General features: G+C 40.1%; 1 protein-coding gene across 3 annotated transcripts in view; it reads left to right on the top strand.

Annotated features, from left to right (window-relative positions):
- The window catches only part of LOC310934077 (uncharacterized protein), an 88,171-nt gene extending 66,216 nt beyond the window's left edge, over positions 1–21,955 (top strand). For 2 of the 3 annotated variants that reach the window (XM_083897707.1, XM_083897706.1), the window contains 24 exons: positions 70–105; positions 295–348; positions 565–618; positions 1,198–1,239; positions 2,352–2,456; positions 3,757–3,810; positions 4,229–4,282; positions 4,888–4,941; positions 5,058–5,111; positions 5,411–5,455; positions 6,342–6,392; positions 6,552–6,596; positions 8,189–8,215; positions 9,335–9,388; positions 10,225–10,269; positions 10,593–10,637; positions 10,735–10,797; positions 11,205–11,240; positions 12,687–12,731; positions 13,181–13,324; positions 14,146–14,212; positions 14,306–14,443; positions 18,470–18,547; positions 21,744–21,955. In XM_083897707.1, the coding sequence (XP_083753833.1) occupies positions 70–105; positions 295–348; positions 565–618; positions 1,198–1,239; positions 2,352–2,456; positions 3,757–3,810; positions 4,229–4,282; positions 4,888–4,941; positions 5,058–5,111; positions 5,411–5,455; positions 6,342–6,392; positions 6,552–6,596; positions 8,189–8,215; positions 9,335–9,388; positions 10,225–10,269; positions 10,593–10,637; positions 10,735–10,797; positions 11,205–11,240; positions 12,687–12,731; positions 13,181–13,324; positions 14,146–14,212; positions 14,306–14,443; positions 18,470–18,547; positions 21,744–21,844 (1,491 nt within the window). In that variant the 3' untranslated portion in view covers positions 21,845–21,955. Of the gene's footprint in view, positions 1–69; positions 106–294; positions 349–564; positions 619–1,197; positions 1,240–2,351; positions 2,457–3,756; positions 3,811–4,228; positions 4,283–4,887; positions 4,942–5,057; positions 5,112–5,410; positions 5,456–6,341; positions 6,393–6,551; positions 6,597–8,188; positions 8,216–9,334; positions 9,389–10,224; positions 10,270–10,592; positions 10,638–10,734; positions 10,798–11,204; positions 11,241–12,686; positions 12,732–13,180; positions 13,325–14,145; positions 14,213–14,305; positions 14,444–15,812; positions 17,082–18,469; positions 18,548–21,743 lie in introns of those variants that run through there. The other variant, XM_083897708.1, reaches the window with a different exon arrangement.
- The last annotated feature ends 5,047 nt before the right edge of the window (positions 21,956–27,002 follow it).

Raw genomic sequence — 27,002 nt, 5'->3', positions numbered from 1 at the left:
GATCGTGGTGACTGGAGGGCAGATGGTGTTAACAAGATGTGCTCTGTGTGTGTGTGTGTGCGTTCGCAGGGCCCCATGGGAACCACGGGACCGCCAGGAATTAAGGTCTGTGGAAATATGCTCCAAATCCGCAATACACAAACAACACGTTCAAGTTTTTTTTTTTTTTTTGCTGATTTTCAGCTCAGAGATGTTGTGAAAAGAAATGTTGCAAATATTTTTCAAGACAAACAACACAGTGTTTCTGCAGTGTTTGCTAACTGTGCCAAACAACGGTTTTGGGTTATTTTCCAGGGCTCTCGTGGACCTCCAGGTTTTTCTGGCCCTCCCGGAGTTCCAGGAAGAGAGGTGAGCAAAAATCAGTCTGTACTTCAGGTGAAGGATGTCAGGAAGCATAAAAAATGTCAGCATCCCACTGTGCGCGAGAACAAATATGATGTATCACAGATGGTGAATACACGTCCCACCAGCCGAGATGGGTGTGAGAATAAAGTTATTGCTTTGCATGACTGCCTGACATCAGAGCCAGTGGGACTCAATTCCTGTTCTTTGTCTTAATTAAAGGGATCCCCTGGCAGACCGGGTCCTCCAGGCCCTGCTGGACCCCCAGGTGAACCAGTAAGTTAGAACATCTAATGTCACAGTTGAGCCCTGGAATCTCTCAACTTTGAGATAATAAGCAGCAAATCCCTTTGGTAACTAACATCACTTTAAGGGAAAGGTTGCAGTTCACAACAAACTGTAGCACCCTGTTGTCATCGCATGCTGTTTTCAAGTAAGCAACATTTACTACAGTGCTTATGCAGTCTTTATTTATATTCATATGATGTAAAGACCCATGAAACCCATGACCCATTTAGTTTATATATATATATATATATGTTGTCTGCAGCTCAAAATGTTTTCTCAGTTCAAGAGGACAACAATATTTTAAGGACGTGAGGATATTGGTGTCTAGCAACAAAGTTATTAAATAATTTTCCTCAAGCACTGCACATCAAAACTGAAAATTTGTTCAAGATGTTTGTGTTCGAAAAAAATATCATTTTAAACGCAGATCATTTCGTAAATTGGTGTTTTCTGCAGTTTACCACAACATTTCCAAACGTGAAAGATTTGATAGCTCAAATCTGAGCTAAAAATTTGATAGATTATGATGACACCGTTTTGTTTTCTCTCTCTCTTCTTCTCTGACAGACTGCTCTGCCAATCGTTGGAGACATGGGTTCTTTACTTAAGGTACACTATCATTGTATTTTATAATAACCACAGCTTCTCAGGTTCCTGGTTTTACTTTTTTGTTTGTGCTTTATGGATGTATATCATTTAGAAAGATAATAAGTCATTTTGTATGTTCATACTGGGACTATCTCGGGGGAAAAGAGACCCATGCTATCTCAAACCACTTTATTCCAGATATTACTCTGTAGTATTAACATGAAACCACATGTGGTTCATGTTCTATTCATTGCGCCTATTTCTATCAGAGTTCAGTTATTTTTCTGTTGAATGCAGAAATTCTCCCGGCGCTTCAAAATGCATTTCAGTCCATTAAACGACAGCGCATAGAGGGATCAAGTTCTTATGCGGCCGTAACCTTTAAAAAATGCGTATTCTGTCAAAAACCTTTTGCAAACGACCGATTCGTTTTCCATTGACTTAAAGCAGATTCATTATCTATTGTCACCGAAAGGAGAGCACTTACTGTAAAAATAGGCTTTTTAATAAGTTTTAATACTTAATCTGTGTGAACTGCACATTGACAGATAGAAGACTGTTGTCCTCTCTGTCACCCTGTGTTTCCTTTTGTGTCAAGCTAAGTGCGTTCAATTTATACTCATTTCCACAGCCTTCCCCTGGGTGGTTTAATGACACTTATTACTATTACTAGCACCATGCTGAAAATAAGAACTGCAGCATTTGAATGAGGCATGTAATTTGTATTTCTGAAAGTCAACCGCAAAGAGTACAGATCTATTTTCCATTTTGTATTTCAGGTTTTTAATTGAATGTTTTTTTGTTAATGGTGCGGTATGCTTGCGGTGGTGTAGACTAGATCAGGGGGAAAGTGATATTTAAGAATCCCACTTAAATGTCACAGTCAATGAGTTTGACAAAGTTCACCATTCACCTCGATGAGACGCTCTCACGGCGGCTTCACATTATTTCTGCTCTGTAGACATTTAGCCAACGCTTTGAGTCAGTCGAGGTCTTGTCCTCCACCCAGGCGAGGCGACATAATAAAGGGCGCAAAAGGCAGCGCTGCAGCTCAAATTGATGAAATCTTGTCTGTGCCATCGTTTCTTTTTTAATTTATTTTTCTTTGCTTCCTGCCTCGCATGCACTGGCAGAATGCCTGCAGTGTGTGCCAGACCAGAATCCCAGGGCTGCCTGGGCAGAAAGGAGAAAAGGGCTCCCCTGGAGTGCAAGGAGTGGAAGGCATGGTGGGAGAAAAGGTACAAATAGCTCATCAGCTTGGCGCTGAGCTTGGAACAGACAGTGTTTGTCTGACCGTGATAATTACATGTTACTGTTGCTTATTTAATAGTTAAAACTGTAGCGCTTTCAAATATAAACGTCTGTTATATTCAAACCATTGTGAAATAAAGCCGTTCAGCTCCACATGACTGGATTTCTCAGCATAGCAGTTTTTAGATCTCGCCCAGTGACATTTCCGGCACTGTACACAGGAAGTGTTTTTTGTTGTTTGTTTTTAACACAGACAAAAGAGAAAGCTGCTGCAAACAGGTTGGCGTTATGACTGAAATTAAACAAAAAAATTCAGGAGTGAATTGTGCTGCTGAAACACTTGGTCGTTCAGCAGCTTGTAAGGATAAATGTTTTTCCGTCCTCGCCCACAGCCGCACTGCCAGTGTGTACGCGCTCCCTCAGTCGTTGGTTTGATAGTTTTGATTGACAGAGCCTGTTTTCAGATGAAGGACAAATAATATTACATCGTTTTTGTTCGCTACGACGGAGTATTAGGGCCAAACGAGAATAAAGCCGTAATATTATGAGAATAGTTTCTTTTTTTTGTCATTATCTAATGTATTATTATATATATTATATTATATAGCAGCAGCTCACACAGATGTAGCCAGCATTAGCCTTCGACCACTATCAGACCATTTTCCTCCTCCACAAAAGACATGATTTCATCCAAGTCTGTCTTTGTGATTCTTTCTTCCAAACAGACTCAGTTTCACAGTTTTTTCAAAGTGCTGATGCTAAAGATAGTGCAGTATTTTGTGAAGCCCAAATGAAAATGTAGTTTCACGAAATGCTCCGTGTTCCTGCAGATTGCAACTGATCATCTGAGATTTTACTTGAATAATAATTCCCACTTTATTCTCATAATATTACAACTTTATTCTTGAAAGATTAAAACTTTATTCTCATTATATTAAGACTTTATTCTCAAAAGATTATGACTTTCTTCTCATAATAACAACTTTATTCTCGAAAGATTCCGATTCTATTGTCATTATATTACAACTTTATTCTCATTATATTATCACTTTATCCGCATAATACTACAACTTTATTCTTGAAAGATTATGACTATGCTCATATTACGACTTTATTCTCATCATATTACAACTTTATTCTCGAAAGATTATGACTTTATTCTCATAATAACGACTTTATTCTCAAAAGATTCCGATTCTATTCTCATTATATTACATGAATTGCAACAAAAATAACAGAAAAGATATGTGTTCTTATACCCATTTTGTGTTTGTCAATCTTAAACAGGGAGATCCAGGTATCAGAGGTCCTATGGGGAACCCTGGAAAAGAAGGCCCAAAGGTAGGCACAGACATTTTAAATACATACAGCATATCCTAAGATATTCCTAGTCGTTGTTTTAGTGGATGTAATTGAATTATGCAGCTTGTCAGAATTTGTAAAAACAAATAGTCTCATGTTAAGATATTGTTGACTGAACTGTGTTTCGTCTCGGATTTAGAGATTCACACTTTTCTTAAATTAACTTTTAGATTATCTGTGTCTGCCGAGCCAGCTGTTCTCCAACTCTGTGATTATTATACATTATTCTGCCATGTTCGCTGCAGCTGAGTTGTTGCTATGGATACAGTATGGTGGAAAAACAGGCTAGACAATTTCCCGTCATGTGCCGTGAGAGAGAAGAGTTATAACCATCAGCCTTTAGTTTTGTGGGCTTTTGTCACGTTTTCTCTCGCTCACTGGTTCTGCTCTCCTGCAGGGGGTGAAGGGAGAGAGAGGGTTCCCGGGCCCCACTGGAGATAAAGGCGATGAGGTGAGTAAAACAAATGAATTCCCTGAGAAATGAATGACACTGAGAGGAGAGACTTTTTCAAAAGAATGTAAATATATTGTAATCCTTTCCTCATCTTGAAGCCAGTTTGCGCTGAAATGAGTAGGAGTTATCAAAAAGCCATCCTTGGCACTACATGTGCACCAGGCCCTGTGCTTTGTTCTCAGAGGAGCTTCTTTATAAATAACCTAACCTGCCCAGTGTGTGTGTGTGTGTGTGTGTGTGTGTGTGTGTGTGTGTGTGTGTGTGTGTGTGTGTGTGTGTGTGTGTGTGTGTGTGTGTGTGTGTGTGTGTGTGTGCACACATGCTTGCAGTGATTAAAAACAAACCACTCACTATCTGGAGAAGCTGAGGCACATTTCACCGGTCAACTTTGAGCACTGAGCTGTAATGACGAGGATTTTCTCGAACAAGCAACTTGTTACTGGCTCTTAAAGGCTCAATATAAGCATTTATTTTGCTTCTCAATAGTAAAATAATTAATTGATGTTCTGCAGATATTATCGTTCCAATTATCCAATTATTATTAAGTCTCTTCTATTGGTCAGATGTGGCTGTATAATCTGAATTTTCTATGTCTCCTTCAGGGGCCTTCCGGAGTACCAGGACTTCCCGGAATGACCGGTCGCACAGGAGCTCTGGTGAGAAGCCTGTTCATTATATGGCCTGATAATATACATGCTTCACAGCACTATGTAAGTATTATTTTTTAAAGATTTTTAAAGATGTATTCATAAGGATTCCGTTCTTTTTGCAGGGGCTGATGGGACGACCTGGTCCAATGGGCCAGTCAGGCACAAAAGGAGAAAAAGTAGGACCTTCTCTCAATTAACCATTGTTTATCGTACAGTATGTTAATATTCAAGAAAATGCAAAATGTAAAAAACAGATGGTTCAAAGGATTGTTTCTTTTTTGGTTGTTGTTTCTGGGTCAAATGCTAATCCTGAATAAAAACAATGATTTCACTATAACAAATAAACTCATGAATAATGCCATAAAATCAGGGTTGTTTTCATATCATTGGATTACCCAACCCAGCATGACACTGTGCTTAGTTAGCATTTGCATTTTGCAGCCATGTTTAATTCCTTTGATTCGTGTTTTCGCAGGGAACTGAAGGTCCCACAGGCAGACCGGGGCTTCCGGGTCCTCCGGTAAGTTGCAGTGTCAGCCAACTGGTGGTACAGTCTCAAAACCTACAGGCCTTCTTACTGCCATCTATTGAACCCGCATTGAATATTGAACATTAAGTTTTTTTCTCAATCGCCACCATTGAAAGATCATCTATTTTAGGCTCATTTTAACCAAAAACCCTGCCTTGACATCTCTTACACTCGCATATTGCTTTGGCCTTGTTAAAAGAAGCGTTCAAAGAAAATAAGGGAAAAACATGACTGACAAACAAGTACAGATCTGATCGTGGCGACTCACCCCCTCGCTGGCATTGACTCGCGTTCCCTCCCTCTGAAAGGCCAGTGAGTAAGCACTTCCAAAAGCAAATCTATAATTCATCAGCCATCCCCTTGAACCTGCCGTGCCCTCCCACACCCTGGTCTCATAAACTGCAGTCCAGGAAGACAGGGGGATAGCTCAGTGGCCTGAAAAGGGCACAGAAATCCGCTGGCTCTAAATGAGAATCTTGACTCTGTCTACATTTACAATGGCTTCCGCTTTCCTGATGTATCATGGGAAAAACACTCTTTTATGTTGGAACAGAACCCAAGGAGTCCAGATTAGTTCCCTTTGATGAATCTGTTTTAATCAGCGTGCTCTTTGTATTTCTGAGATGCTATCGTTTTTCTTATTTTGAATGAGCAGCGGCTCAGGGGTTATTAAGTCCACTGTTTTCAGTTTTTTCCCTGTTCTTTTCACTTCTCACTCTTAAATTCCCTCTCTTTGTGTAATCACCAAATGAGCTATTGATTTCTCAAATGTAGCTTTTAAGGGCTTATCACACTATTACTGCTCCAGATCTACTGTACAGTGCATTTACATGGGTGTCTGAGGCGGACGTCTAATTTTCTGGCGATTGTGTTTTAGGGTGTACCGTATGTGGAAGGCAATGGGATGAGCAGTCTGTACAAGCTTCAGGTAATGTTGTTTTGTGCTGCATAATGCTGGTGTGATTCACATCATTGTACAGTGCCTTTAGCCGCTTTGGCACAAAACACAACTGTGTTTGTGTTTGAAAGTGTTGTCTAAAACATATCATCAACTATGAGGTCATAACACAAGAAAATGTCATTTCAGAGTGGCGGAGCTCTTTTAGGACCCCCTGGAGCTCCCGGTGCTCCGGTAAGAACAATAATTGTTATACTTGAAACACACACATGTTTATATGGAAGTATATATATATATATATATATATGGAGTATTTGGGCAGCGGGCCACATGTTAAAAAAAACTAAAAAAACGCATGAATTCTGAGATTAAAGTCAGTGTGCAGATTTCTAAGAAAAAAGTCAGAATCTGACTTTTTTTCTCAGAATTCTTGAAATGCTTGAAACACATTTATACGGTAGAGTATTAGGGCCACATGTAAAAAAAAACAAAAAAAAACAGCATGAATTCTGAGATTAAAAATTCTGAGATTATAAATACTAAATTCTGTGATTAAAAACTCTGAATTCTGAGATTAAAAATTCTGAATTCTGAGATTAAAAATTCTGAGATTAAAGAAAAAGTCAAAATACTGTAAAAAAAAAAAAAGTATTTTTAAAAAAGTTCTTTAATCTCAGTATTCGTACTTTTTTTCTCACAATGCTTGAAACACACATATTTATAAGGAAAAATATTAAATAAAAAAAAAAAATAATAAATAAAACAGCATGAATTCTGAGATTAAAGTCAGCATTCTGAGAATAAACTCTGACTTTTTCTTTAATCTCAGAATGAATGCTGTTTTATGTATTGTTTTCTTTCTTTCAATAACACTCTTCCGTCAGTCTGCTCCAGAGCAGCTGTGGCTACACGTAGCTTACCACCACCAGTGAGAATGTGTTAATTAATAATAGCCAATTTGTAAAGCGCTTTGGGTGTCTAGAAAAGCGCTCTAGAAATGTAATGAATAATAATAATAATAATAATATATTTAGGAGTCACTGTATTAAAATAAAAATGGACCAACATTATCTGAGGCCCTTTTATCACAGTCAATCATGTTCATTGAGAGTTTTTAGGATGGTGAAAGCCAAGAGGCTTCCTGACTCTCGACCAGGTGTCTGTGACCTGCCCTGGGACACGCTGCTTCATTGACATGCAAACTGCTCTCTGAATTTCACCTGCTCTGCACAGTGCCAAGCCAAAGTGACCCGATTTGCTTATCATCTTCTCCCGTTCCTCCTTAGCAAACCGTTTTTTAATCTTGTTCAGTCCTGGAAGACATTCACTCACAGGCCCTGTGGGAACACCGCACCACAAAAAAATAGACACTTCAATACCCGCAGTGCACAATGCACACAAACCCCTGCAAAATCTTGAGGTTGCCTCTCCCAGACTTGCATCCATCACAGCTCCATGCAATCAATAAGAGAGCATCTACATCAATGTTAAAAGCAAAAGGCCCTGGTTTGTCAATAATTCCTTCTTCTTTTTTTTTTCAATGTGGAAACATCTTAGCAGAGTTTTTAAGAAGGCATATCCAGTGTGAAGCCAGACTGGAATATGTAATCCTGTCAATGTTTCATCTTCACACACACAGTTCAATGTGCACTTGATTTATAGGCAGACATTTTTGAGGAAAGAAATGCAGTAATGAACACTATAAATTTTAATGACAATGACGTACAGTTGCCACATGTCATTTCAGGCTGTATTTATGATTTTTATAGGAGCAGTTGTCACATTCTAGGGAGTAATCTGTCCCTTTTTCCCCCTCTTTTCTCAAGGGTCCCAAAGGAGATGAAGGACTCGCAGTGAGTTGAAGTTTCTCATTCTGGAATATATTTTTTTGTGAAATATTTGTTTTTGGTGCTGCCCTGTATAAAAAATAGAGGATTCAGAGTTGCCAGTTGCTTTCTATCATCATCTCTGTGGTTTTGTCCAACATAAGTCAATACTCCCTCAAGCCTGAGCACTTAACCACTCGGAGTACAACTCTAACACACAGCAGTGATCAGACCTTCTGCGAGTATGAAAGTGTTGTTCAGTGCTGTCATTCTGGTGAAAACTCATGAACCCTCTCTGCACTTCACATGCCCCCCTCTCTCTCCAGAATGATACCTGGACACTATCCACACACAGACATGGAAACTATTTGACGCATCATCTTGAATTCTTTATTCTCATGGGGCCAATTGCATTTTTTTTATTGTTTTGTTGCACAGTGATTTTTCACCACGATGCTAATTTGACATTTTAATAAATTGTGTGAGCAGCTCCAGTGCTGTGGTGAAATTGCCCCAATCCGTCTCACAGCTGATCCTCTGGCTGGCCCACTCTTGCTCTTAGCCACACTCGCTTATTCATGACAATCTACATGGGTGACAATTACCTGCACAATCCGTCTATGTCAGCACCAGTTGCCCCTCTGTTCTTGTGTAATGGCATTTCTCCATGGCAGCTTTAGCAAGATGAGGTAGATAGTGGCCATCTCTTGTTCTAGAACGGCGAAAGGGTCTCTATTTTTAGTGCAGAAAGCAAATCTAATTGTGACTGTCAAATGGGAATCTTTTTCTCTATCCCCCTCTGTAGCCGACAAGGTGTGATAGCATAGATCATATCATATGAAACACTCACACTTAAGTATTGTCCTCCTGGGATTATCCTCATATTGACACGTGAAAGGTTGCATTAACGCGCAGGCGAGAATTTCAATAGGGAAGATGAAAATGTGCGAAAACCTTGGCTCCTTCGGGATTTAATCTACTTTCATTCACATATGGCTTGGCTCCTTTTTTGCCTGTTAATGTGTAATGTTTCCTTACAGGCGTGATTATTGGCTGCGAAACAAGGGAGAACTAATAAGCCTTGGTCTTTTATCAGTCGCAACACTTTGTCTTGACACAGCAGCTGTCTTGTTTTTTTTCTCGCAGGGGGAACCAGGAGCCATGGGATTACCTGGACTGGAAGGTCTACCTGGTCCCAAGGTAAAATCAGACATTCAGGTTAAAAACTCGTCCAAAAACATTAAAATTTAACCCTGAGCCTCAAAGTAAAATATCAAATACCCAACTATTAAATGCATCAAACTTAACTACAAAATACAAGCAGCCACACCATGCATCAAAATATAATAAACTGTATTTTTGTATTTTTAAAATGCTAAATATGGTGCAAGTGCATGTGGTGGAGTATATATACACATAGTCTATATGCCAATAAAATCAAATCTGCAAATCTGCCGTTGAGAACCCTGAGAGAGGAAGAAGCCAATCATCTCAATAATCATAAAATAATATTTTGTATTGTATTGTATTTTTATTATGTGCCATAAATACCGCCCATCACTGTGTGTAGTCATACCACGGCAGTTTAGAGACATGTAAGAGTTAATCACTTGCACAATGGATTGTTCTTATTGGATGCTTTTTCCTTAATGGAGCAAAACCAGCCCTGTGAAGAGCGACTAAAAGCCTTATGGATCTAACTCAGTGAACGTGTATACGTGTGTGTTTTAGGAGTGAAACATTAAAGGTGTCATATCCACAATAATGTATCCTTTAGGGGAACAAAGTGTCAAATGAGTGACGCGTGTTTAAAGAGGCTGTGTATAATAAATAGGTAGTTTCTTCTGAGTAGAAACGTGTGATGTTTTAAGCGTTTTTTTCATTTTGCGAACACTGAAGCCCATGATAATTCATTATTCCCACGTTTCTGTTTTTCGCTATACAGTAAACGCCTGCTTGACGTGACAGTGATTTATGTGTGTTTTCATGTTTAACGTGTTTATCATCTGACTGACATGCGTCGTTGCTTTCTTCAGGGTGATATTGGTTTGTCTGGTCCACCTGGGACACTCGGTCCTCCAGTAAGTAAGATTTACTTTTTTTTTTGTGTGTTCCCCCCTGATTAATTCACCTTCTCACATGCGCTCCTTCCTGATCAATCACTGGTGTTGTTTAAGTCTGCTGCTGGCAACAATTCAATGGTGAAGAACTCTAGAATAGCAGCTATCCCAACAGAAATCCCTCCCAAAATACGATACTAACTGCGTAGTGGATTTTCATGCAGCTATGGTGTAGCCTGTTAGCAATATTATAAATGAGAGGCTGCAGAGGGCGAGTGAGATATGAGACCCATCGAGAAGCCTTCAAACTCTTCCCGCTCTCGTCCTGTGTCTGTGATTGACAGGGGAAGCCCGGACCTCGTGGCGAACCAGGGATCCCAGGGGAGCCGGTGAGCCGCAGCCTCTAAGTCTCTTTGAGCTGTCAATCCACACGTCATTCCTTTGTCAGTGCCGACTGACACATTGGCTGTCTCTGTTCTCTGACAGGGTGAGCGAGGGCCGCTTGGAGAGACAGGATTCCCAGGACCCGAGGGACCACAAGGTGTTCCTGTAAGTATGCGACATGAATGCCGTTGCTCCAGATGTTACCTAAGCATCTCCCCATAATGTATAGGTTGGAAATACAGCTTTGAATAACATATATATACTATACATGGATTGTACCATTACATGTTTAAAAAAAGAAAATTATTCAATAATAATACATATGAAATACCTTTTTTTTAGTACTATGACCATGATTACTTTCTTCTATGTGATTACCATCAGAGGTAGTTTCTGTAATTTTCCCGTGTAAACGCACAATGGAACAGTGTTCGCACAGCAATCAGGATCATTATCCCTTGGTTGAGATATCTCATTAACTGTGGAGATTACTAGGAGTGCAACAGTGCTGATCCAATCGAAGGTGGGAGCTGATTCAAAATGTCTTTGTTTGTTTTGCGCTCCTTGAGCAGGGGAGACATGGGAAGGATGGAACTCCGGGAGACAAGGTGAGTTGTACGCACACGACGCAAATCCCCTTATAGAGAGTGCTTCACATCACCATAAGTTACAAAGAAAGATGGCACAGCAGATTTTTATCCCCCATTCTACAGCATCACGAGTGCATTAAATCTATTTGCATATTTGAGATTTCCAAGATAAAAAACTAAATGGAATCCTGCAGATTTAAGGCATTGCTGGCTTTTATTCTTTTCTTTTTTTTGCCATAATTGTACAGTGAATGCTTTGAGGCGACGATAAAATGTTTGTAACAGAGGGCTACAGACGCTGCCTGAGTGAAACGAATGCTGCAGCATGGCTTTCATGTGACTGATTCAATATATTATACACATTTACTGCATAAGACTGGGCTCACAGCATGCAGAGCAGGTCTGCATTAAATAGCCATTTTTCCAAGAAATTATACAAGCTAATATCCCAACTTGATTGACTATAAGTCTAATGTTTTGCTTCCTGATTCACAAGATTTTCTTCACCTCCCACTTTAATGACAAACCCGAGCGTTTATTGTTCTCTGGTTATATTATCGTTAGTTAATATTCCTTCATCAAAAAACTCAGCACTGCATATAGGGCTTCTTACAGTGTTATTCTCATGTCTTATGGTGATTTTTGGTGGGGCAACAGTGCCATCTAGCAGGTGGGTTTGCTCCTCACTCAGCCAGACTCCTTGCACACCGCTTGAGGTTTATTGTAATGCTCAAGGAAGCACATTTCAGTGGGTGAGATGATAGATTTAAGCCCTCCCATCAGGCAATGGGGAATACAGAGTGCTGCAGATTAAAGCAAGCAGGGGAGAACGGCATCACAAAGAGATGCCCGCTTTAAAACCACATCATGCCAGATTGTCTTTTGCATGGCTCCTGTAATCCAAAAGGAAATGGATACACAGATGTTCCCAGAGGAATAGCTGTGAGCCCAGTAAAGGGAAGCAATGAGGAGTGACAGGGAGAGATTGGAAGACACAAGATGCTGTGACATAAAGCCAGTGACAGGTTTTTTCTCCTCTGTACAGTTGAGACAGCTGATACAGAGGAGCCATGACTTTGCAGAAGGTGAAACACTATACAGGGAGATATTATACAAGCGGTACACCTGAGCTGAGTAAGAAACAATCAATGCATGTCATCTGAAAAAGTATATTTCTCAAAGTCAGGTAATTCAAGAAAAGCTTGCTCATAGCTCAGAAAACAAAACAAAAAACCTGCAAATACGAGAGTTAATATCAATATTGCGGTTTGAAATATTAACTTGTCCACATTTTGGAATAATAGAGTTTTGTGTGTGCCTCTGCATGTTACTGAATATCAATATTTTGTGAGCAGTGGGTGAAAAGCTTCAGGGTCAGCATTATTTATTTTTCCAATTATTCTTGTTAGCTTTTTTCTACAACATAAAAAACCAAAAACATTTATTTGTCTGTTTTTTTGTAAGGGAGCCACAGGTAAACCAGGGGACAGAGGACCCAAAGGAGAACGTGTAAGTAGCATCATTCCTATTTCCCTCAAAAGAGGGTGTTTTGTGCACAAAAGAGGTTTTGATGAATACTAATGAAAGTGTTTGCTTCAGCCCCAGTTTGACTAATCCACGCAAGCACATAAGCACCAGATAAAAGCATTTAACGCTCGGTGCAGTTTCCCTATTGTATTAGCCAGGCAAAATTATAGGGCTCTGTCACACTTTCACAGTATCTATAGCAAATGCTGGTAATAGAGGATACAAAATGAGGCATTTAGCTTTATATATATGGCAACAAAAACCCAGAACCTCTGCACGGGCACATTAATAGGAATGGGTCACTGTGTGCAGCATGCTAAGTGAGAGCTGGATATGTGTCATGAGGATTCGTACTGACGGCTTTGCAGCTTTCGCAAGACAAGAAATCAAATCACATGGAGCTGAAATATGTCTGGGCTTCTATAACACAGGGTGATTCTGGGATTCCTGGAGGAAGAGGCGTTCAAGGCGAGAGAGGTCGCTCAGGAGATCCTGGCCTGACTGGACCGACGGGACCGACAGGCCAAAAGGGTGATACAGGCTCTCCAGGACAGGTGGAGAGTGTAAACCTCCTGGTAAGTTGTAAAAATGTGCAGATGCCTATGAGCAAAAGAAAATAGTCTACCCTCCCAAATGGTTAAAGCCTAAGTCAGGCTACTTCCTACCTTGTGTATCTAGTTCAGCTTTTGTTCCCCGTGTGGAAACATCAAACAAGGCTGTGCATGGGAGGTTGCTACTCTCCTTCCGCTCAACGCTTCCCACTCCCGATCATCTAGGCACAGCACAAGGTCAGAGCGATGGAGACGGCGAGAGAAAGACAGTGATATGTGGGCGCGCCTGCAGATCTGCAGAGCAGCGAGAACACCTCCATGTGCCACAGACATTTCACAAATACTGCGTGCACGGTCACACAGGCGCTTACATAACGTTCACAGCCGAGATGAGAAACTGCTCTGAATACAGCGATTCAAGGTCCAAGGATACCATTACCAGTGTGCTATATCGAACAGTGCTGCTGAGAGGGCCAGATCATGTTATTCCATCTATATATGAGCAGCTTTGACACACGATGTGCACATTAAAGTAACACCAAAAAATAGGTTTATAAACTAATATTTAATTCAATATATCCCTAATGATTGCATTTTATACGTGTATAAAGCAGCTTAGCAGTAGCATCTCCTTCCTGCAGTGTATTAGCTCGGTTTCTTAAAAGACATTTTTGAGTTGAGACACTTAAATGTCATATTTTAATAACCATCATCTCTACTGAACCTCCCCTGCTGATAATTCACTATTTCCAGTGTTGTCTCCTCTCCTTATAACATTATGTTTCTTCATATTTCTGTTTAAAAATACCCCAGAGAAATTTGTATTAATCTTTTCGCACATGCAGGGAGACCCGAGTTTCATAGAGGAACTGAAGACGATTATCCAAAATGAAGTACTAAGGGTCCTCGGAGGTACGTTGCTCTTCATCTTTATTCATTGTTGTTATGTGTCATGAATTCTACATGTGAAGGATGTTTTTTTGTTTTGTTTTTCCTACTCTACAGAGAAACTATCAGGTGCTGCCATGCTGCAGAAGACACCTGCAGGCATCTTAGCTCCGCAGGTTCAAGGGCCTCCAGGACCTCCTGGCAAAGCCGGATTACCCGGACCACAAGGGGAGTCTGGGTCTCCTGGTCCTCAAGGTAGGAGCTCCAGCTGGCAGTCGAAAAATGCTGGACAGCGTAACACAGCCTCACCTTAAAACAACCACCTCTGTTCAAAAAAAAAAATGGCTCAGAAATAACGTTTTTAACATTTGAATGCTTTAAACTGGTGTTGAAACTTGATTAACCATTAGTTTAATGTAGCCAAAGCATATGTGGATGACTCCTCGGTACTTTAAAGGGGATATATGTAAAAAAAAGTACAACAGTGAGCTATAGTATTTCAAAAGGTCGCTGTGTTCCCAATCTGAAAGAGCATGGAACCTATTTGGGCCACACAGTTGGTGTAGTGGTTAGCACTCTTATCTTTGCAGCAAGAAGACCCGGGTTCACAACCCAGTCAGAACTAGGACCTTATGGAGTTTGCATGTTCTCCCCATGTGGGGTTCTCCAATCTCCTCCCACAGTCCAAAAACATGCAGATTTGGGGATTGGACACTAAATTGACCATAGTTTTTAGTGTGAGTGGATGTTAGTTTGCCTCTATTTGGCCCTGTGATCGACTGGTGATTTGTCAAGGGTGTACCCCCGCCATTTCGTCTTATGTCAGCTGGGATTGGCACCAGGGCCGCCCCGTGACCCTCATGTGGAGGCTAAAGTGGTAGAACATGAGTGACTGAACCTATTTGGGTAATTCCCATGTGTAAGCAACAGGTGGAGATTGAAAGTGAATCACGGAAAGAGGGGCAAAGGGAGAGCATGAAGCTTCCTTTTGTTTCCCTGTTCAAGAGAAAACGATCCACACAGACGTGTCTTCAACAACCTCTCCGCTTTTATCCATCTATATTCTTAATGTATTTCCAATGCAGATCCTGTTTTTTTCTTGCAGTAGCGAGGTCATGCATAGCTTCAGTTCACCGTGCACATATAACTCTGCTGGCAACCAGGGTGTTGAAGTGCTACGAGCTGCGTGATTAGGCGGTCGGTGCTGGATGGTGCAGCAGACCAAAACATGAAGAGTTTGCAGCCTGCAAGTGGAAATCTTAATTATGAATAGTCTGACTGCACCATTGTTATCAGGAAAGCACATTTCCTTAATCTCTGATGACATATCATGGTCATTTTATGACTTAATATATGAAATTTCTTACATATAGCCCCTTTAAATGTTCCAGATTATCCAACTAGCATATGCTATGTCACAAATGTAACCTACTACATTTAAAGGAGCCAGCATGCACTACTTTAAACCCAATGCTGCAGGTTGACACAAAAAGTATATAGGATATAGGATGTTTTTGCTACAACTGGCTAGGTTGGGTTTGAGGGCACCAATGTCGGCTAACACTTGCATTTTGCAGGGATTCATGGGTATTTTTCTCTTGCTTACACCCATATATCAACACAGACTGAGGGGCGGGAAGCAGAGGAAAGGCCTGGAGTGTGGTGCACAGCGGCTCTCTGGGAAATATGAAGACAAACGAAGAATTGGCTGTGAATAAGAGAAAGTATTATCAGTGTGGACAGGAAAGAGCCCCAGTATTGATACCTCACTCCAGGAGAGAAAGCTTCTAAAATACAAACGGAGTGTAGTCGGTAAAAAGGGGTGAACACTCTGACTGCTCATACAACACTAATGGTTTGCTGGTCAGTCTTTATACCTCAGAATTGCCTGTAGATTTGTAACGCGTTCGCAGCAGAACTACGGTGCCTTAAACCTTAAAGAGAAGGGGGTGTGTTTTTCGGGGTTTTGGTGCAGATCCAAGCACCACTTGCATCGTCCTTTCTCAAGAGCTTTGTATCTACCTCACATTACTCAAGACCGTTTACACTTTAACCCACCGCTATAATCTAAAGTGCCACTCTCATTTATGAATAATGTAGTTAAAGTAGGCAACTCCTCGGCTATAAATATTTGTGCTGCGTTAATTCCATTTGCATTACACATGTCTCGGATTTTGTTTTTGCTTGTTTGACTTTTTTTATGCTTCAAATGAGTGTTTTATAGGTGATTCTTAATGCAGCCTTGCAATAAATATTTATTGAAAGTAAAGAGAAAAGTTATTTCCCCTTGATAAATCAAGAAATTTAACAACTTCTTATTTTTTTTTCTGCTTCTTCTTCTTCTGTGTTGACTTGTTTCTCCTCTAAGATGGGGGAGAGAGTTTGGGGTAATATTTCCTCATTAGTTCTCGTCATCCTCCACTAGAGACTGTGCTCCTCTGGAATATCCAATTTGACTTGTTCACCAATATGCCAAAATGAATTGTTTATGGAGAAAAATAACCCCTCTGTTGGATTTAAAAAACTCTGTTTTTTTTTTTGTTTTTTTTTACCTTATGGTTCGATTTCACACGGGTAAAAGTCTTAACATGGTAGTGAGTACCGAAAAAGGACGCATGCTTTTTGTAATGGAGTGCTCAAATGTGATTCTCTTCATTGTTTACATTAGACGATCACTCTATCACGATGGAAATATACACTGTTGTAAGTCATTGTATGTGTGCATTACTCATAGTATTTAGTTTTTATTTATAGTGTGAAATGTGTATATTTATTAATCCAGTCTGGGCCGTGTTTCAGAGCGGCTCTTCTTCTTTGTGCTGTACGATATTGGACATATGAGTAAATATTCCACAGTAATTAGTCTTTGATGGTGCAGCTGCTCAAATGTGTTCCCCCCCTTTTTTTTTTTCCTTTTTTTGTACCGCATATAATGAATAAATAGTTGTTGCTGTTAATATGTTGTGCACAACAGGTGTGTGACTGCAATCCTATCATTCAGACAACGTTATTGTTTTCATTCTCCAGCTTTGTTCATTCGTGCTATCAAAAAAAATCAACCAAGTACAGAGACTTGGAGAGTCTATTTCTCCATTTATCAGAGTACACCACTTTGGTGTTATTCGGTTATTTTTTTGGTTGTTTTTTTTCTTTCTTTCTTAAGGTACAGTGCTCTTTTCTCCATGGTATGTCTCCTCTTCTCTGGATGAAAAACCCCAGGGTCTGGAAGAGTTGAAAGAAGTCTCATTATTTCAGCGATGTGTGTGCTTACTAGCCCCCACTCTCTTTGAGACTCAGTTTTTAAGCTTCTTTTTTTTTTCTTCTCAGATTTTCTCTGACGTGTAAGCATTCAAGCATTTCCCCTTTGGGCCCTGGCTTTGTAAAATTTGATACTCATTTCAGTGTTTCTGACGCAGTCCTTACAACCGCTGGTCCTGAGACTCTATTACTTTAAGTGCCTCATGGGGGAATATGTTTCTCAGCCCCGCGCACTTTTACTTGGTTTGCTGCTGTTTTGAATGGTAAAGACTTGCAGGCTTTTGCATGGAGTGAGGCGTCTTTGAGTTCTTATGTTTGTCTGCATATTGTTGCGAACAAGGATACACGCTTAGATTTGTATATACGGTGTAGACCTTTTGTTGACCGACTGAGCATGTGCTTGTTTTTTTTTTTCATCTTAGACGTAGAGCTTTTACCTCATTCTCATGTTCTTCTCGAGAGAATTACACTTCTTTTGATTGTTTTACTGCATCTGTTGCATCCGTCTCTGTAAAATGACGCCACATTTCATTACACACATCTTGTCAGTGCCTTCAGTGACCCGTATATCTGACCTATTTTTGGGGAAAATCTTCAAAGACTTGCTTGTGACCCTTCAGCTGACAAAAAGCTGTGTATGCCCACAACGCCGCTGCCTTGCCCTTCAAACACTAATGCACACATGGCTTGTTTGATGATTTTTGTTTTGACAGGATGTCAGTATATATCTCTTTTTACTGTTCAACCCAAAGTAACCTATTTCTACTCGCGCTTCTCTTAAAATAAGTGCAGACTTGATGCATGACACTGTCCCGAAGAGCCCTGTCTATAATGTTGGAGTGCCCACGTTGCAAAACTCTATCCTTATCAAGACAAGTTGTTGGATTTTGTGATATAACGGCATTCATACTAATCTCACTAACTGTACCATGTACTCGGCAAACAGGACTCCTCCACGGTTATTATACTGCATGTGTACTACAGCGTTGGTATTCAGTAACACTGTTGTGTGTCTGCCCTCAGGATACAGAGGTCAGAAAGGAGAGCGAGGCCAGTTTGGGCTCGGGTTGCCAGGTGATCCAGGACCCATGGGGCCGCCAGGTAAGAACACAACACTGGAATGTGTTTGGATAGAACACAACACAAGAAATATTGGGCAAACAATGTTTAAAAACGGAAGACACGACATACATAGCACGGATGTGAGGGTTTATGGTGCTGTTGGAATCTTTCATTCTTTCATTTTCTTTTGATCTTGACAACTTGAACATTAAATCCAAAAATGCTCTGTGGAAAATAGTGAACATAAGCAGCCATATACTCATTATTGATGTCCAGCAGTGTCCTTACATCTTGCCTGTCAACACACAGAAGTTAAACTCTCAGATTCCGCCGTGGTTAAGTGAGACCAACAAAAACAAAAACTCCTTCATCCCCCACAGCCATTACGCTTCTCAACGCAGGGGAAAAGGAGGTTGTGAGTTTAGTTGTTGTTGTCCTTCATTTTGGACACAGGCGGCTTTGTCCGTGTTATGTGATGTGGTTATTTGCTGCCATGTCAGTGTATTATGTGTGTTTAGGTTGTTTTTATTGCTGCTTTCAGGTTTCTGTCTGTCATTGTGGCGGTGCTGTTTTGTTATATCTTTGTGTGTGTGTGTGTGTGTGTGTGTGTGTGTGTGTGTGTGTGTGTGTGTGTTTTCCATGTCTCTGGTCTTGCTGTCCTTTCATGTCTCGCACTATGCTGCAATATAAATTGGACTGCTTAGGGACAAATAAAGTTGAATTTGAATTGAAACATTATGTAGAGTGCGGTGCGAAGTCAGTGTCAGAGTTTGGGACTGTTCACTCCTGACTCACTTCCCCACTGAAAGGAGAAAAGGGTAGCGTGCGTGTCCAAGATATCATTGTATTTAACTGCGCGTTTACTACGTCGCGAACCTGAAATTCTATTTCAGACTTCATTTGGCGTCTCGGCATGTTGGAGATTAACGCAGCTCAGAGCTTGTGCAAACTTTTCTCAAACTGCAGGAGCTGCTGTGTCATGGCACCGATGTCACTTCTCCTAAGTAAAAGCCCATCATTGTACTTTCTCCAACAACAGCTGCAGTGCAGAACGCTTTGTTTGCTGGTGGTAACGTTGTTATTCTGCCTCTGGTTGGTCTTTTGTGACAGAAACAATCTAACACTATATGTATCTATGCTGTGTCCGTCATCTGAAAAGAGGCTACCAAAAAAAAAACATTTTTATTTTAAATTGACCATGAGTGTGAGAGTGGATGGTTGTCTCTGTGTGCCCCTGTGATGGACTGGCGACCCGTGATGGACTGGCGACCCGTCCAGCGTGTCCCCTGGCTGAAAAAATCATTTGAACATTATAAAACTTATTTTTGTTGAATTAAGTTAAATAATTCCGTATAACAACTCATGAAACGATAATATGTCAACAAAATAGTCTTACCTTCGAAAGTCCCGCTGATACGCGCCATCAAAGGATGAGTGAATTTTCACTTGTTGTTTGAAGGAACTCTTAAAAGGCATACTGCTCACAGAGTGAGGGACTGGTGACCTGTCCAGCGTGTCCCCTGGCTGGGATTGGCACCAGCGACCCCTCCGTGACCCTCATGTGGAGGATAAAGTGGTAGAAGATGAATGAATGAGTTAAGAAAATCAACATTTAGAACAAGTCAGGGTCCCCACACTGGCATAAAGTGTTATTTATACAAGGACGAGATGGAATCTACCTGAAAAAGGCTGCTATGAATGTGTCAAGCCACTGTTCTAGGTTCTCCCTTTGCACTCCGATTATTCCCAAACAAATTTGCTGTCACTTGCTCATGACAGGGAAGGACAGCTTGTACCCTGTCACATCCATATATAGAGGGCCATCCTGCTGTTGTACCACCAACAGGTTCACTGGAGACTGCGATATATGGGCGTCTCACAGGAGGCTCATTTTTATCCGTTTTTATCGTCAGAAAGTAAAAGCTCTCTTGGCAGGCTTCAGCTTCAGTGTTATTGGTTCACGTGAGGACATCACAGCACAGGAGAGCGGGCGGGGAGCATCTCAGTGAAATTAAACTAATCATTTCATGTTATTTTCCTGAGAGTGATCACAATCTATTGTTGTCTTCATCACTGTGTGTGACCTGATGGGGCTGTTGTTAAGGCATGCACACCTGTAGTGCATTACTTACCTTGTACAATAATAGCTAATTAGTAAGGAAAGGGGGGGGAGTTAAAAAAAACAAAAAACTCACAGATTTGATTGTTGCTTTGTGCACCTTTCCACACATCGCCTTACTATAAACAACCAATTTGCGCGTGAGTGGTTACACAGATGATGAATGTGTTTACCGAGCGAGGCGAAAGAACAAGGCAGCGCCTGCGATTTGTTGGTGTATTAGCAGTTCAAAAACAAGACTTGACTTTGCTGTGTTGTACTTGAAACGAGTAAATGGTGAGGACTGAAAGTCAAACTGTGTTTTTCTCTGTCCAACAGTGTCATGAGAGTGAAATGAAAGAATAAGGTAACTCTTTGGATTAGGGAACACATATTCAACATTAACTAGGTGCTTACTAACATAATGTAAGTAGCATACTAGCACTTTATTAGTAAGCACATATTAACACCTTGTTCTACATAACCTTATTCTACCTCTATTACGACACAAATTAAGATTTTTTCCTATATAAGGTGCGAATACGTGCTTAATATTTACTAAAAAAGGGTAAGTATGCTACTTATATGCATGTTAGTAAGCGCCTAGTTAATGTTGAATACTGTATGTGTTCCCTTATCTAAAGTGTAACCAAAAATTCAAGTGTAAATAAGGAAAACATTAAAAAAGAGGGAAAGGAATGGGGTGATATGGTGAAAATGAATGCCACAATGTTTTCACTATATATGGGAAAAATGAAAAATCATATCATTAAAAGAGATCTATTATTTATGCCCCAATCTTAATATATAATCTATAATTCCAATAACATTGCTGCAGTTTCGGGTTTGCTCTGAATCATACATATGCTGTATCGGTGTTGTCAATGATATCATTGAAGAAAAAAATAAAAAAAAATAATTCTGATTAAAGTCTCAGAATTCCTCATAATTCTGACTTCAACCCTGGATTATACTGTATATGAATCTTATTTATTTTGGTCATCATGAACTCCATGTATACTAGCTTTTATAAACTGGCAAAGTCGGTCTGTATGGACAGTGTTTACCACTTTTGGAAAACAATGATTAAAAATGTCATTCAGCAGAATTAATAATGCTTTTACTTCTCTTATCAAGGGCCTCCTGGAGTCCCCTTCCAGGGCCGTCCTGGCGCTCAGGGGCCCGCTGGACCTCCTGGGACGTGCAACCCCAGCGATTGTCTCCTGCCATCCTTGTGAGTCCAGCAGCAGAGAGTTTCTGAGTTCGTTGGACGACGGGGCTTTTAGAGCCGGAGTCGCTGACAGCTTCCTCGGCTCGGCTTTATCACACAGACTCACTACTGACCTCTTTTGTTCACCTTACTCTGACATTTGGATGCAGTGGAGGGGGGGGTTGTTGTTTTTCAGGGGTTGCTTTGGAATGCAGTGGCAAACCTTATTTGATCCTTTCTTTTTGCTGTACTTTTAAGTTATTTCTTACATCCACTACTGTAAATGTAATGCATTCCTCATCAACTCTCATTCTGTCTTTCAAAACCGTGAAATGACTTAGTGTTTTTTTTGTTAACATTTTAGCATTCATCCTGTGTGAAAACATGATCTTAATTATTTGTTTGCCTTTCTAATAGGCGTGCCTATGCACTCTTCTGTTCTCTGTGATTCAGAGAAGCCTGCATGTGTGTGTGCGTGCATGGGCTTCTACCTTTGACCTCGGTCTCAGTCTAGACGCGGGTCTAAACTGGGCTTTTTGAGGGCTATGACTTTAGTTTGGGGTTAGGGTTTAGCTCAAAGGGCTGTAGAGATTGTATCACTTCAGTGAGTTTCCCCACAAAGATAGAAATACACACACGTGTTGGTGTGTAAGAGAGTGAGTGGGAGAGAAATCTGAATGTATGTGTGAGAAAATTCCAAATTTTTTGAAACTCTTTATGCAACCAAAGTGCAGCAGGATGTGTCTGATACAGAGAATTCTTTATTCTGAGCGCATTCTTGAGAATGTATTTGACAGATAGCAGCGATAATTGTAGTAATCGCGACATGGAGATCCAGTAATATAATAACTGGAAGGTGCGAGGCTACAGAGATGTTTTGTTCGTCGACACAAATCGCTCACAAAAAGGAATGTTACGACAGTTTTATGCACTCATTAATGAGGTTTTGGCCGTAGCATTTTTTTTAATCCCAAAAAACGTAAACTCATAGCTTTTGTCTGACGGCGCAGACACCAAGGGCAATTTTAAAATGTTGAAAAGTTAAACGAGTGTGATGAGAGCACACACGTTCACCTTCACTGTTGGTTTCACTTGTAAATAGGATAAATGACCCTCACCCTCCTGTTTCCCCCTTGTCTAACAGGGGCTGACGACGGGACCTTGCAAAGATAATTACAGCACATAAGCATCATCTTAATCTTAACTTTAAGGTTCTCGCGTTTGTCATCGGTCACGCGTCACTGTTCGTGCCGTTTTCTCGTGACTGGGGAGGATCGTTCATGTGAATTGTTTACAAAGTGTTGTGTATGATGATTCCTCTGGTTTATTTGTATATTTTTGATGATTCTCAGCCGCACAAAGGAAATCGGACGCCTACACTAGAACATCAGACTCCTCCTCCTTCTTCTTTTTCTTCGTCTTCTTATTGTGAGTCATCACACTCGCAAACATACTTGAACTTTTCGTGAGTTGTTTTTCGCGGTATCATGGTCAAAGGTCGGGGTTCATCACTCACTCACTGACCAGTACTATTAGAAATAAGGGTTCCAAAAGGGTTCTTCTACAAGGGCTGAGGTTCTACCTGGAACCATTTGCTTCTGAAAAACCCTTTATCTGAAGAAAGGGTTTTTCAAGGGTTCTTGGTAACACTAATGGTTCCAGTGGTTCCAGATCCATTTTGATCCAGAGAACCCTTAAAAACCCCTTTCCTGAATAAAGGATTTTAAAAGGGTTCTTGGTGGAACCCTCCAAAAGGATTCCAGGTGGAACCTTTATAAAAAGCTTCTACCTGAAGCCAAAGAGGGTTCTCAGATGAGGACAAGCCAAAGAACCTTATATGGTTCTACTTATCACTTTTATTTCTAAGAGTGTATACACTCTTAGAATTAAGGGTTTTTCAAGGGTTCTTGGTAACACTAATGGTTCCAGTAAGAACCATTTTGATCCATAGCACCCTTTAAAATCCTTTTCCTGAATAAAGGGTTTTAAAAAGGTTCTTGGTGGAACCCTCCAAAAGTGTTCTCCTATGAGGACAAGACGAAGAATCTTATATGGTTCTACTATGCACTTTTATTTAAATAAGGGTTCCAAAAGGGTCCTTCTACTAGGGCTGAGGTTCTACATGGAACCATTTGCTTCATTTTTCAAGGGATCTTGGTAAGACTAGTGGTTCCAGTAAGAACCATTTTGATCCAGAGAACCTTTTAAAACCCCTTTCCTGAGTAAAGGGTTTTAAAAGGGTTATAAAGGTTCCACCTGGAGCCAAAAAAGGGTTCTCCTATGAGGACAAGCCGAAGAACCTTATATGGACTTATTTCTAAGAGTGTATATCTATAAGGGGTTTTTTTCGGGTGGTGGTGTTATATCATAATACTGGAGTTCTGATGAATTTATTTGCTATAATATGATTGAATTTTATTTTCAATGTTCTTAAATATTGTCAGAAAGGTTTGAGTCAGCTTTCCCTAAGAGATTAAAGATTAAATTATGGATCTGTTTCAAGAGAATTTGATGTTTAAAATCATCTTTATTAACTTGTATAACAACAGCAGGCTTTCTCACTCCTGTCCTGCATGTTTTCGATGTTTCCCGGCTCAAACACACCTGATTCTAATGATCAGTGAGCTCTGCTGAAGCCTGAGAACGAGCCCTTTATTTGAGTCAGGTGTGTTAGAGCAGGGAAAACACTTAAAAAAAGCAAGACAGTGGCTCCGTAGTGAGAAACCCTGGCGTTCAGCGTGTATGTCCTCGCGCTTCCACGTCGAGCACTGTTTAAATGAAAGTTTGACTCAAAGACTTTACGTTGACTTTTAAGTGCCCTGCTGTGATTAATGTTTGAAAAGTTATGTGGGTGTATCTGACACTTGGCGATGTTAAGAACTTTATTTCATCTTTTTAAGATCTGTTTGACACTTCTTTTTTTTTTCTCTGCGTCTCACATCACAGAAAGTCGTCAGCCTTCTCTTACACATGTAAATTATAACGCGTCGTATTCTGCGGCTGCAGAGCTTCTTTTTTCCTTCTTCTTTTTTAAATACTCTCCTCTGCATGGCAGCTTAGATTCATATCTGTTAAATGTGATCTGTGTGAGTGGGTATGATCTTAGATGGGGAACTAAAAACCTGTGTATGCCAACAACCTCATTTGTGAGTTCAAAGCGCCCCCTGCTGGATATGCATTTATGTTGTCATCACTTGTAACGTGCATGAAAAACAATCCTTCTTTTGGGTTACAAGCTTCATAAAATCCTTCCCTTCTATTGACGACTGCTTTTTGATCACACTGATTTTCATATTTGGGCGTAATGGGTTCCCCTCGGAGACAACAGCGTAGCCCTCGAATTAATTCAAATGAAACTCATTTGTGGACTTTCTGCTGCACTGATCAGAAGAAAAGCTCCCCGCGTAAATTGAATCTGGCTGGAATTGGAATTAATATGCACCAGTTTGTGACTTTGATTTAGCGTCACAGTTTGATAAACTGAGGAGAACAAAAAAATGGGCGTAGGATGTCAGAGCCCATTTGGCGACGGCCATTTCACGTTGCTCTAAGTTTATGTTAATTTATTATAAGCTGAACATACGTTTTAACATGTAACATCTCATGATATTCACAAAATAGATGCAAAAAAAAAAATGCCAACATCAGTGTGACGTCGTCGTCGTCGTTGTTGTTATTGTTACAGTGACATAACCTGATCCCATTGCCACATGCAATCTAATCTTGTAAATAAGCTTTCAATGAGGGAGAAAAGGCGGGATAAGCCTCTCCGCATGGCCCCGCAGATTAAAAAATGTCTGCCTGCTGCTTTTATTGTCATTCATATTTGCTTTTGTTTCGCTGAATATCTACCTCACTCTTGGTTAACCACGTCTACATCATAAGTTATTTTTATTAAAAACTAAATATGAACACAGAGGGGGGGGGGGGAATAAAGCCAGTGTCAGTCGGCTTTAGTTAAGTGTCATTTAGCATGTATGTGGTTACCAAGTGTCAGAGGTTACACTTTACACCATTTTCTTTCTTTTTCAACATCTGTTCTCGACACTGATTAACGGCACTTGTCTCACACTTGTGCAGCAAATGTTATTCAGTGATTCTTTTTCGTGTATTTTCTATTGCTGTACACGGTTTATGTTGAGATCCCTGTGACCTCTAACAAGAGTTGTTTGTTCAAAAGTTTATTTTCTGCCATGACAGCTGTTTTTTTTTTTCCTGATTATATTTAATAAGGTTTAAGTTATTCAAAATGTATAAAACTTTTTGAATTGTGATATTTTTTGAGATTTCAAGTTAATTCTTGACATGGAGATTTAATTAAACTATTCTACTGCAAGGTCTTTTTTTTATTTACCTGTTTGAGAAGTTTTCCTCACATCACTGAAGTAAATTTCATTTCCATGACAACAGCAAAAACTCCATCTGTTGCTGAACAGCTATAATATTGTTTTTGTTGTTTTTATTTCAGGTGAACACATTTTGGGGAAAAATTGAGAACATTAATTTATGAAGCATTTGTTGCATTTTCACAACAATATCATTACAGAATGATACAAGTATAGGGAATAAATAAACAGAGTGTGTGTCGCTAACTTTATTTCTTATTTCCCTCGTACTTAAAATATATTCCCCATATCTGCACAGCCGAACTCTCTTACTGTACACTAAGGCAAAACCTCACGCTAGGTTGTTTGTTGGAAATAAAACCACAAATTCAAACATTCCTCTTTTTTTTTTTACTTTCTTTTTTTTTTACAGATTTACAACATAAACCGAAGTCAGTGTGACTTGATAACAGTCTTGTCCTCTCTCCTTTTTTATTTCAAACCACTGCACTGAAAAGTGAAAGTGATGGTCTCTGCTGGTGAGTCTTTGGTACATAAGCGCATAAAAAAGAGAATCATTGAAAAGAAGCACTGCGCCCAAACAGAATCCTGATTTGACTTGGGTGATTATTCAGTGTTGTGTGAGAGAGTGGAGGAGCTTCTATGTGAGAAAAGAGCATAAATTGAGAAGAGGACAACAAAGGAGAGTGGGATAAACACTGGTCATTTCATTTCAACTCATTAATTTGAACTCATGACCTGAATGAATCAAAACATCTTTCTGGTAGCACAGAAAACATGTTTTGTGTGTTTTGATTTTACAGCTGGCTCCTTCTGATGGAGATGCAGCTGGCACAAAAA

This window comes from Microchirus variegatus, assembly GCF_963457635.1.
Source record: "Microchirus variegatus genome assembly, chromosome: 11".
Taxonomy (NCBI): Eukaryota; Metazoa; Chordata; class Actinopteri; order Pleuronectiformes; family Soleidae; genus Microchirus; species Microchirus variegatus.
This window is presented reverse-complemented; position numbering and strand designations above follow the sequence as displayed.